The following is a 13153-nucleotide window of genomic DNA, read 5'->3' on the forward strand; positions in this document are numbered from 1 at the left end:
TCCTAAATCACTAATTATCTGGACTTAACGGGATACGTGACATATAATTCTCTTATATTTGGGTGATTAGGGTTTTTGTGGCATATAAACTAGAATTGAACTTCACCCTCTAATTGGAATTAAGTGACCAAGGAATTGGCGGCTAATGAATTTTAGAGGAGACTAAAAAGGTCTAAGAAATTAGGGTTTAGTCACATATAGTTTGCCATGAATTAAATCTTGCATGATTAAAATAGTTAGTAAGAAAAGTCAATCCAGAAAATATATTTCTCTGAAGCCTTAACTGTTTCTCCATATATTATTCACAACTTATTTACAGCTTGTTTTCTGATATTTTGAATTTACTGGTAATGCAATTGAGACCCAAACACCATTTTCTGTTTGTCTGACTAAGTAAATCACTTAACCTTTGTTGCTTAGTCCATCAATTCTCGTGGGATCGACCCTCATTCACCTGAGGTACTACTTGGTACGACCCGGTGCACTTGCCGGTTAGTTTGTGGGTTATAAATTTCACACCAAGTTTTTGGCCTAAACTGGAAGCTCTTTGGATTTCACGGAGCAACTTGACAGAGCTTGCTAGATGGCAGACGGCATTGAAGTAGAACCTTCAAAAATCAATTGGTTGCGAGCTTTCCAGCAGTTCCAGCAAATGATGGCAAGAAATTGAAGATTACGGTTAGCATTCTTCAATGGGTTAAGCATCTCTGTTGATGCAGTCCACCATGTCCAAAAGTCGTTAGGACTCTGAGGGAAAGACAGTCACGAAGATAACTCTGAGACCATACATCTTTAATTCTAGAGCAATCGATCAAACAATGAGTGACTGTTTCTGTTGCTTCATGACAGCAGGGGCATATTGGTGATATAGATAGGATGCGGTGATGAATCTGAGCAAGCACCAGAAGCCGACCATAGAGAGCTTTCCAGATAAATAGCTTAATTTTATGAGGCAAGTTCAACTTCTATAGATCAATCCATGGCTTTTTCTGCTGCATATAATTAGAGCAAAGTTCCAGAGGCGGATGGTAAAATAAATAGCTAATTCTGTAACCTGAAGCTGTATCATATTGCTTCGATTTGTTCAAATCCCATTGCAATTTGTCCCTACTCTGTTGAATTTTAATTGACAAAATTCTGTTTGCAACGTCTTGGAAAAATAATTCTTGAATGAGATTCTGATTCCAATTCCTATCTTCAATAATTAGATCTTTAACTCTTGGAACCAACTCAGAAATAGTCTGTCTATTTGGCATGTCAGAAATCATTAAAGGATACGGAGGAGGCAGCCAAGGATTCTCAAAGGTTCAGATATTCTCTGCAGTACCCACAGCCCAATTAAAACCTTTTTTAACAATCTTTCGGCCTTTCGGTATGCTCCTCCATCTCCAAGAAGGTAAGACTCCAAATTCTGCCATTATAGAATTGCCATTGCTAAAGTATTTACCTCTTAGGATTTTGGATAATAGAGAAGTAGGTTGTGTTACGAGTCGCCAAAACTGTTTGCCTAAAAGCGCTAGATTTTGGATTATGAGATCTTTAAATCCAAGGCCTCATTCTCTTCGTGGGCGAGTCATAGTGTCCCAGCTAATCCAAGCCATCCACCTTTCAGAACCTTTTTGTCCCCACTAGAACTGAGAAAGTAGAGAGTGAATTTTCGAAATTAAACCATCAGGCAACTTGAAGTAAGACAATGTATAAATAGGAATAGCTTCTCCTACTACCTTAAGCAATACATGTCTACCACCTGACGATAGAAGATTGCACTTCCACCCTTAGATTCTTTTCCGAACCTTCTCTTTAATCATACTAAAAGAAGCCTTTTTTGATTTAGACACTGTAGAAGGCAAACCAAGGTATTTATCCTGAGCCCCAATATGATTAATATTCATAGAGTTAGCCAGTAGTGTACGAGTAGTGGAGGGAGTGTTGTGGCTAAAGAATACGGTATATTTATTAAGATTTACCCTCTGGCCACTGATGCTTTCATAAGAATTTAATAAATACAGGATGTTTAAACATGCTTCAGGATTAGCCTTACAAAATAAGATGGAATCATCAGCAAAGAGGATGTGGTTGACCTTGGGACATCGCCTATGTATTTGAAGACCCTGAATTAGTCTGTTTTGTTCTGCCTTATGTAGCGAGAAAGAGAGACCTTCTGCACAGAAAAGAAAAAGATTGCGAGATAGAAGATCTCCTTGTCGAATACCTCTATTTGGTTTGAAGAAACCATAGGGTTGTCCTTCCACAATAACAGAATAAGAAACAGTTGTCACTAATTCTCGAATCCACATGATCCACCGGAAGTCAAAACCAAACTTCTCCAATATAAACCAAAGAAAGTGTCATTCCATCCTGTCATATGCCTTACTCATATCTAATTTTAGCGCCATTTAATTTTCGAGTCCCCATTTTTTGTTCTTCAAGTAATGCATACACTCGTGAGCAATTAGGATATTATCAGAGATTAATCTGCCTTTAATAAAAGTACTCTGCGTAGGGCTAATTAGTCTATTCATTATACCCTGAAGTCTATGTACAAATACATTAGAGATAATCTTGTAAAAGACTGAGGATAGGCTTATTGGTCTTACCTGAGTCATATCTTTAGCATCAGAAATCTTAGGAATAAGACAGATCTGAGTATGGTTAAAACCCTTCAAAATTCTGCCCCCTGAAAAGAAGCTCTTAACTCCTCAAAACACATCACCACTGAGTATGTTCCAAAAGCTTTGAAAAAATTTTGTTGTCATACCATCATCTCCTGGAGCACTTTGAGGATGAATGCTAAATGTTGCACATTTCACTTCCTCCATAGTCACTGGTCTTTGAAGCCTACGGTTCATATGAGTTGTAGCCTTAGGTTCAAAATCAGTAAACAGAGGTTCAGTGTTCTCATGACAAGTGGAGGAAAATATGTTCTTGAAATAAGATTCAGCCACAGAAGCAATACCAGCATTTGAACTAGCTACTTCACCATCACTGCCAGTTAGTTGCCAAATTTTATTCCTTCGGGTTCGATTTCTAAATTTATGATGGAAGAAAGCTGTATTCTGATCGCCGGATTTGAGCCATTTGACTCTAGACTTATCTTTCCAATAAGATTCCTCATTTTGCAATGCTTTTTCAAGTTTGTCCTCTATTTCTGAAATGATGTCGCCTCCATGAATTCCTCTTAAACGAAGTTCCTCTAATTTAGACTGTAGTAAATCAATCTCCACCTTCAAATTAGATCTGTGTTCTTGCTGCCATCTGACAATCTTATGCCGACAATGCTTTATTTTTTGAGCTAGGATATACATGGCTGAACTATCAATCTGTTCGTGCCAAACCTCTCTAACAATCTGCCTTATTTCATCATTGAAACACCATCTTGGAATTTGAATCGCCGTTTAGATCTCTCAGTTCTCATATTAGAGTCTAAGAGAAGAGGGGAGTGGTCCGACCCTGATTCTGACAGTCTAAGAACCGTTGTATTGGGATAGAGTTGCTGCCAATCAACTCTTACCAGGAATCGATCCAGTCTTTCCTGTATCAACTCATCACCATTCCATCTATTCGACCAAGTAAATGGTCTTCCGACCATACCAATATCAATCAGGGAATTATCATCAATAAAATTGTTAAAGGTTTCAATAGAAGAAGATTTAGCACCCCCGCCTGCTTTCTCCAATTGATTAGAAATAGCATTAAAATCACTTATTAACACAACCTTACCATCGAACTGTTGAGTGACTGAAGTTAATTCAGTAAACTGAGTTATTCTATGTTGATCATTTGAATTGAGATAAACACCTAGAACACTATAGGGATCATTAGAATCAGCTGTCAGAACTGATGCCGCAATGAAGAATCTACCATGCTGTAAAATCTGAACAGTGCAACCATCCCTCCATGCCATTGCCAAACCCCCTGAAAATCCATCCGAATCCATAATAAACCATTCCTTGAAACCACAAGATCTTAGTTTTCCTTCAACTTATCGAGATTGATTTTTTGTTTCACAGATGAAACCAACCTCGGGGGAGTAGGATTTGCAAATCCCTTTAAGATTGTGGATTGTCAGGGGTCTCCCCAAACCCCGACAATTTCACGAGAGCAGTTTCATATTTCTTTGGGTGCCACTTGAAGGCTGTCACCCTCCACCGTCATGGCATCAGAGACAATATTATTGAGACAAATTTTCTTTGAAATATCTTCAGTACCATTACCTCCACTCCTCCGTTTGAAACCTATCACAGACTTTCTGGCAAGTTGTTTCAGGTTTGGCTTTTTGTTCTCCTTTCTAAGCTTGGATATGACGTTGTTATTGTGTTGGCATTATTTATGGGATAGGATATCTCCAATAAAGCATTAGAAGAAGAATTAGTATCAACAGTCGTACCTGTGTTTTCTGATTCACCCTCATTTCTTGCTCTAGAACTCGAATTAGCAGCAATTTTTTCATTATTCTATTTTTTCCGATCATCTTGCACACTCAATTTTGGAAAACTATCAAAAAGCCAAGCAGGTGGAGATTTTTTCTTCAGTTGAACTAGAATAGTACCATTCCAAGGTTGGTTAGGATTGAAGGAAGCTCTCTTTTCAATTAAACACCTACCGATTTGATCTGCCTTAAGCCATTCACCAACTCTATCTTTTTTTATATTATTTTGGGCAGAATCATCAATAAAAATTGGTAGTTCTTAGATTCATGCCCCAATTTTGCACAATAAGTACAGAACACACCTATACTTTCATAGCATACTCCAATTTCCAATATTTTCTTATTAGGATCAAGCAATTTCAGTGTATCCCTCACTCTTTTATCACCGTTCAGTTTTACTTTAACCTTCACTATGCGTATATCTTTGCCTCTAACTTCAAATAGAGCAATATCTTCAATTTGACTAAGTCTCCCACCCAATTTTGGGCCAACCTCAAGCGTTTTGTATTGTTCAGGCAATCCCCAAAATTGTGCCCATACAGGAAAAGAAGAGATGTGATTATCCTCCATGTTTATTGACTGCTTCCATCCGCGAACATGAATAACAAAACTCTTGGAATAACCAAGGCGAACCCCTCTCAATTCGAGTCACATCAGAGTTATTCTCAAAGAAAAATTAAAACTGGTTCCTGAATTTTTTTACTACTCTGAATCCTTCTGGTTTATTCTATATTGCATAGAGAGCTCCTTATATGGTACCTATGAAAAAGATCCGATCTGAGAACATCCTTTCGGACAGGTTCAATGTACAGGCTTAAATTCCTTCGGAAACATCTTCATAAGCTAAAACGATCAAATCATCCTCCTGATCACTATCAATTATATGAGGGTTTTGAGTCTTAAATTTGTTGCTCATGGTGTAAAAAAGTCAGAATTGGTATTTAATGATTCCAGAGAGAAATAAGATATATGGCATGAGTGAATTAGAAAACGGAATGAATTAAAAGAGGAATGAATTGGGAGAGGAAACGAAAATTAGGGAACTAAGTGGGAAAGAAATTAAGAGAAGAAAGTAGAATAAGATGGAAAAGACTTTGACGAAGAAAAGACAAAGAAAGGTGTAACCATGGAGGCAGCGCAGTGAAACCCTAGCAGAGCATGGACGAACTCATGGGGCGCTAGATGAGGAGTACTACTCCCGCAACTAACAAACGTAGCTTTAACAAAAACATTATTAATAATACATCAATTTCGTTAAGTATTAATGAAGGATTTGACGATAAGATAAGATTGATGCCATTTTAAACGTTTCGGAATAAAATATGACGATTAAAATATTAGAGATCAAAATATAATTTACCCTAAATAATACTTTATCCTAATATATTTTTATTATGGTTTGATAAAATTAAATTAAATTTTTGTATTTTTCAAGAAGATTACCTGTAGTTTAAAACGAGAATTAATTCCTTATTCAATAATATCAAAGTACTCTATCTTTAATCATATTTAAAATGTCACAAAAAAATTTATATTTAAAAATAAAAAATATTTAATAATTAAAAAAATTATCTACAATTAATCCGAATTTAACTTATTTAACAATAATTAATAAATATTAAATAAGACAAATTTCGATAATTTTTTTTTATCTACGTACCTATCATGACCGTATAAAAATATTTCTCATCCTTAGATGTTGTATTTGCCGTTATGATTTAGATATGAAATTTGAACAAAGCTTGCATGTATAACTTTGTTTGCAACCATAGTTAGATCTAAGGCCTATGAATTTGCTATTTAAATCAATGGCCCATTGACGTCATTGCCGCCCTTGTTTTAGTACTATTTTTTTATATAATAAAATATTATTTTAATTTTATTTTTGTTCAAATATTTTATTTTGTCAAAAATGCTTAAATCAAAGTTAATGTACTTTCAACAAAATTATTATGGTTGTTCAAAACAGGGATTAATTCCTCGTTGAATAATATATATCAAAGTACTTCATCTTCATATTTAAAAATATTAGTATTGAACTCGTGCGAGTACGAATTTTACATTTTAATTTGACATGGAAAATCAAAAATAATATTTAATAATTATAAATTTCTCAAGTTTAGTATAACACTATCATCGTCATTATATAATAAACGTACTTAATATGTTATTTTATCTTTATTCAAAGTAAAATATAAATGAAACAGTTTAAAGACTATAATATTCTTGAGCCATAAAGAAAGAGACCTAAAAAAATTAGAACATATATAACTGTAATAGTAGCATGTCAATTTTACACTAAACTTTATATTATAAGGCTAATAAAAATTTATAGACAATCTAGTATTTTACTAACCTCATTAGAAAAACAATTGGCATATAATGTTGTGTTTCATGATATACATTTTATTTCAAGTCTGAAAGTATAGTTAATAAATTAGTTATATCTACGATAAATATTTGTACAAAAGTGTAAATCATAACATGTTACTAAAATGAAAATACTATTTTCTTATCTAAATATATATAATTAAAAACTTCGTTGAACACGACATTTGTTGTTGATGAGTTTAGATTGTTGTCTTCATCTAGAATTAAAATGTTCAGACCAGTGCGATTCTTAACTCTTGACAAAGCAATGTAAAGTTAGCCATTAGTGAACACTGATTTTGGCAAGTAAAGTCCTACATGTGATAATACTTTACCACATAGTGAAATACCTTAGTTTTTCAATATCTTTCTCTTCATATATAGTATCCTGTCAGCCAATAACGTCTAAGTTGCATTTTAAATACGATTTGATTTGTTAACACTATAGATATCAATAGCATCACAAACAGTTTTCTAAATTGATGATCAGACCTCATTAATAACTGTAATGAATTTTCTATCGTCACACAATAGTCCCATAAAATAGAAAGCTTCTTGGAAGCTAGGATATGTAATCTCATTAACTGTCCTAATAGACTCATATGTTGTGCAACATTTTTGAATAATTAACAAAATTCTCATATAGTAGATATCATCACATGTACCCAATGGAACATAGTTTAACCTCCCGATAGAATACTCTCTCTTGCGTGAATATCATTCCCTTTCTTCGCTATCATAAACAAATTGATTTAGAAACTCAGCATACGTTGAAGTTTGACCAACTTCAAATTCTTTGTTGGTCTCCATCCATGCTAAGAACATAGTACCTTTTCTGTTCTTTTGATCCATGATTTTCTCAAGATTGTCATCGTCTTTAAAGATTATATTTTACTTTCCAGATAAATAAAAACTTAATCTCATCACTGAAAGCCATCTCCGATGAATATCATAAGCTAAAGTTCTCTATACAGCCTCCCGTGCCACAATTATAAAATTATTTGATCTCATAATACATTTTTTTAAGTATGTTTTATCTTTTATATTTTTAATACTAACATACCAATAATAACATTTTAAATAAAAAGATAGAAAAATATTTATTCACCGAAAATAATTTTTTCTCAACAAATTAAAATTCTTCAAGTACAAAAAAGTTTAATATTACAAAAATATTTATAACAAAATAAAGTTAAAATAACAATCTAAATAAAAAATATTAAAATAAATATTTAAATTTATAGAATAAAATCTTAAAATAAATCTAAATAAATAAATTTATATCAAAGTCAATATTAAAATTCTTAAATTTCGTTTTACTCATCTAATATGTGTAAGTGTTTATATTTAAAAAAACTAATTACAACTTAAAAATAACAACAACAAAAATTGTACCAAACTATATACATATATATTTTATATTTTAAAATTTAAAAATTAATAAATTCATAAAATTTGAAAAAAAAATTAGAAATTATTTTTTGTCGAAGAAATAGTTACAATTTAAAAATTAATAATTAATTAATTATTTTAATTTTATAAGATCAAACAACGTAAAGTATTTTTTTTAAGTATGTTTATTTTTTATATTTTTAATATTAACATATCAATAATAATATTTTAAATAAAAAGATAGAAAAATATTTATTTTCAACAAAAATAATTTTTTTTTTACAAATTAAAATCTTTCAAGTACAAAAAAAATAATATTATAAAATTTTTTGTAACAAAATAAAGTTAAAATAACAATTTAAATACAAAATATTAAAACAAATAAATTTGAATATATAGAATGAAATCTTGAAACAAATCCAAATAAATAAACTTACATTGAAGTTAATATTAAAATTCCTAGATTTCGTTTTACTCATCTATTATGTGTAAGGGTTTATATTTAAAAAATAATAATTGATTATCCGTCATCAACTTCTCTTAGCAAATTCATGATCAATCAAGACACAAGAGTCCTCTTAATCGAAGCATGTATTTTTTAATTTTTTTAATTTTAATTTATGTGCAAATAATTTAAAATTAAAAAGTAACAACTTAAACAAATAATAATAATTTATAATTTAAAAGAGTAATCAGTAAATAACTTAAAATTTAAAAAATAACCACCTAAGCAAAATAATTTAAAATTAAAAAAATAACAACCTAAACAAAATAACTTAAGTAAATAACTTAAATTTAAAAAGTAACAATCTCTTTTAAATTCGATTTTTTATTATTTTATCTTAAAATAATGTTTTGTTTTCGTTTTCAAATTTAAGCTCTTATTATTTTGTTTCTTACTACTACTTGCTTCTTATTGTTTTGTTATTACTTTTAAATTGTTGATTTTATTATTAAACAACCGTCCTAATTTTAAAATAATTTATAAATAATTTATAAATAACTTTGTTTAAATTAGTTCAATAATATTAAGATTTAAATATCTAACTACCTTGCTAATAAACTCGAAAACTAAATTCTTATTGATATCTAACAACCTAACCGAATAATTTATATATTAATTTTTTTTAATTAGTTCAATAATATTAAGATTTAAATATCTAACTATCTTGTTAATAAACTAAAAAACTAAATCCTTATTATTATCTAACAATCTAACCAAATAATCTATTAATTTATAAATAAAATTACAAAAATTTCTAATAAAGACATTTAAGCAAATAATCTCGAAACTCAACATATGAGTACCACGTCAGCAAAAAGTCTCCCCATTTGTATTCGGTCTGGAGAAAAAATTGTTTCAAATTTAAAAAGTAACAACTTAAGCAAATAATAAATTATAATTTATAAATAACATTTTAAAAATTTTTAGTGATGACACCTAAGCAAATTATTAGTTCAACAATATTAAAAACTAAATACCCAACAACCTAAGAAAGCGTATTTAAAAATTCAAAAGGTAACAACCTAAGCAAATAATAAGTGATAATTTATAAATAAAATTTTAAAAATTTTCAGTGACGACTCTTAAGCAAATAAATTTCCAAACTCAATGTATGAGCGCCACATCAGCATAAGAACTTTCTATTTGTATTGCTACTAGTGTTAAACCCGTGCGATGCACGAGCTTATATTTTAATTTGACATGATAAATTAAAATAATATTTTATAACCATAAATTTTTTAACTTTAGTATAATACTATCATCGTTATTATATAATAAGTGTATTGAATATGTTATTTTATATTTATTTAAAATAAAATACAAATAAAACAGTTTAAAATTTATAATATTCTTGAACGATAAAAAAAGAGACCTAAAAAGATAAGAATGTATATAACTGTATTGGTAGCATATCAATTTTGCACTAAACTTTATACCAAAAAATCTAACAAAAGTTTATCGACAATATAATATTTTAATAACATCGTTAGATAAACAATTGTCATATGATGTTGTGCTCTATGTTACACATTTTATTTTAAGTCTAAAAGTATAGTTATAGATAAATTAGTTAAATTTACGACAAATATTTGTACAAAATTATAAATCATAACATGTTACTAAAATGAAATACTATTTTTCTTACCTAAATATTATTAAAAACTTGTTTGAACATGACAACATCAAATATTCAACATCAAGTATCCAATTAGCAAATCTCTTTATTTGACCTTCATCTTGATCCGAAGAAGACATTAGAAGCCTCATGTTCGTATGCATTTTCAGAACCTTACAAAACGACCACGAATGGGATGAGTTAATAGCTGATGTCAATATATCGTGTCTACTCCCTTTCAGAATCACCGGAAGTATCTGTCTAAAATCACTTCCTAGAACAACAACCTTACCACCAAATGGTTGATGTGTCTTATGTTAATCGGTAACTGACATAAGATCCCTGAGTGTCCGATGAAGTGCTTCAAAGCACATTAAGCATTGGAGCTTCATCACAAATTATTAAGTTACTTTGGATGAGTAGCTCAGCCTTCAAACTGCCATGCTTGATATTCCAAGTAGATTCATCAGTAATTGTAATGGGTATTGAAAATCTAGAATGAGCCGTTCTGCCACCAGGTAGGAGTAAAGATGTAATTCCACTGGATGCGATATTTAAAACAATCTTTCCTCTAGACCGAATAGCAGAAGAAAGTCCATTCCAAATAAATGTCTTACCACACCCACCATGCCCATAAATGAAGTAAAAACCACCAGAGTCTGTAATAACAGCATTGAGTATCTCATCGAATACTAACCTTTGCTCATGAGTCATCTTTTGTTCCGTATATAAGTTTGTATGAGTCAACTCATTTGTGTCATATGCTAACTCCTCCTCTATTAGCTTATTATGAAAAAGGCGAACATCAGACATCTCAAGATATGGCGTTGATTGATAGTTTCTTAAAGATTTAGCATTGCTGTTGAGTATCTTCTCAATCTCAATAAGGCATAGGTTTTTCAATTCGTCATCAGTCATGTTTAGTCCTAGTAAAAGCACATGGTGGTTTTATAAAATATTTAATAAGTAATTCCAAAATAAAACTATTAATATTATTAATAAAAATAATAAGAAAACACAATCTTGATATAAAAAAAAGATATAGTAAAATACCTTTATTTTTCAAAACTTTTCTCCTCTCATATAGTATTCCATCAATTAATAATATCCAAGTTGCATTCCAAACACGCTCTGAGTTGCTAATGCTATTAGATATTAGTAGCATCGCAAATAATTTTCTTAATTGATGACCAGATGTAAGTTCAGCTACCTCATTAATAGCTGTAATGAATTCCCTATCATCGCATAGTAATCCCATGGAATAGCAAGCATCTTGGAAGCTAGAATATGTAATTCCATTAACTGTCCTAATAGACTCATATGTTGTGCAACCTCTCTGAACAGCTAACAAAATTCTCATATAATAAATATCACATGTACTCGATGAAACATAGTTTAACCTCTCGATAGAATACCCTCTTTTGCGTGGATTCCTTTCCCTTACTTCTCTATCATAAACAAATTGATTTGCAAACTCAGCATATATCAAAATTTGACCTGATTCAAATTTTTTATGGCCTCCATCCATGCTAAGAACATCGTACATTTTCCTTCCTCTTCTTCCACGATTTCTTCAAGATCGTCATCATCTTAAAGATGATATTTTGTTCTCCAGGCAAATGAAAGGTTAATCTCATCACTGAAGGCCACCTCTGATAAATATCATAAGCTAAAGTTCTCCACACAGCCTCACATGCAGACAAATATTTGCAATCATAAAATTGTTTGATCTCATCAATAACGTGAGCATCCTCTCCACTGGAAGCTTCCTTTGTAACTCCAACTGCTACCCTGTCTGGACCTTTATTCACGTACTTGAACAAATATTTGATAGCATTTGACTTGTTACAGTACTCTACATTAACATGCGCTTGATAAGACATCAGCAGATATGCATTGTATGGAACCACATTCCTATTATCCATATGGACTCCCTTCTTCTCAGTAATCACTCATGTACCTCGTCTTCTATATGATGGTATCCACTATCATCGATAACTGTGGTTCTACTGAATGTTTTAGGATAATATTTAGTGCAGTACCCATCTTTCATGCAGGGAGATTTTGAGAAAGCTCTACCACATGGTCCATGAATCATATATGTAGATACAGCTCTAAACAATTTTGGGTGCCGAACAGGATCTGACAACTCTGAAGATATTAACCGATCAATTTGAGTTGTCGTTGTTATCTTATGGTCTCCACTTAACCATAAAAGAATGTGAGTATGTGGTAGACCTCTTTTTTGGAATTTCACCTACATCCCTTATACCAAAAAGACAAAAAAAATGTTATAAATAAACTATCTATTTTATATATGTGCTTTGATAAATTAAGGGTGATAATAGAAAATCAACAATATGTTAAGTAAGAAAATATTTTGCCATTTATTTTATAACAATCTAAAGGAATATTTCTCTAAAAATAAGGTTGGATAATGAGCAATACCTGCATCTAGCACTCCAAATGGAATTCCTTGCTTAAGATCCGAGATTATCATGTCAAGCTTAATTTGAACACTCTATACAATATATCTAGCCAGTCTTCAACCTTTAAGTTCCTTGGATTGTTAACCCTGCCAATCTCTTGCCAACTCGAGTTACATGTCATTGTGATGAAAAGATCTGGATATCCATATTTCTTACAAATTGCCATAGCATCTTGACAATTATTAAGCATGTATCTCATGCCACCAGTGAAGGACGCGGGTAGGATGACACGTTTACCTACTTTGGAAGCACGAGTCTCACCCCTAACAATTGCATCTTGAATCCCTTTGTATATATCACTCCTCGGCTTGGTTTGGTTATTTTGATAGTAGGTCAGCCTTTGTGCTTCAATC

General features: G+C 31.3%; 2 protein-coding genes across 2 annotated transcripts; both read right to left on the reverse strand.

Moving 5' to 3' along the window:
- Window positions 1-10674: 10674 nt before the first annotated feature.
- On the reverse strand, window positions 10675-11839 carry LOC148581709 (uncharacterized). Its single transcript, XM_088493272.1, has 2 exons — window positions 11365-11839; window positions 10675-11237 (listed from the first exon to the last, which is right to left on the reverse strand). The coding sequence occupies exons 1-2, from the start codon at window positions 11837-11839 to the stop codon at window positions 10675-10677; spliced, it is 1038 nt and encodes a 345-aa protein (XP_088349398.1).
- Window position 11840: 1 nt separating this feature from the next.
- LOC107621107 (uncharacterized) lies at window positions 11841-12236 on the reverse strand. The gene has a single exon (XM_016323145.1). It carries the CDS (start codon window positions 12234-12236, stop codon window positions 11841-11843), a length of 396 nt encoding a protein of 131 aa, XP_016178631.1.
- Between the last annotated feature and the right edge of the window lie 917 nt (window positions 12237-13153).

The sequence above is a fragment of the Arachis ipaensis genome, chromosome B10 (assembly GCF_059453495.1).
Source record: "Arachis ipaensis isolate K30076 ecotype BB chromosome B10, ASM5945349v1, whole genome shotgun sequence".
In the NCBI taxonomy this organism is placed as follows: domain Eukaryota; kingdom Viridiplantae; phylum Streptophyta; class Magnoliopsida; order Fabales; family Fabaceae; genus Arachis; species Arachis ipaensis.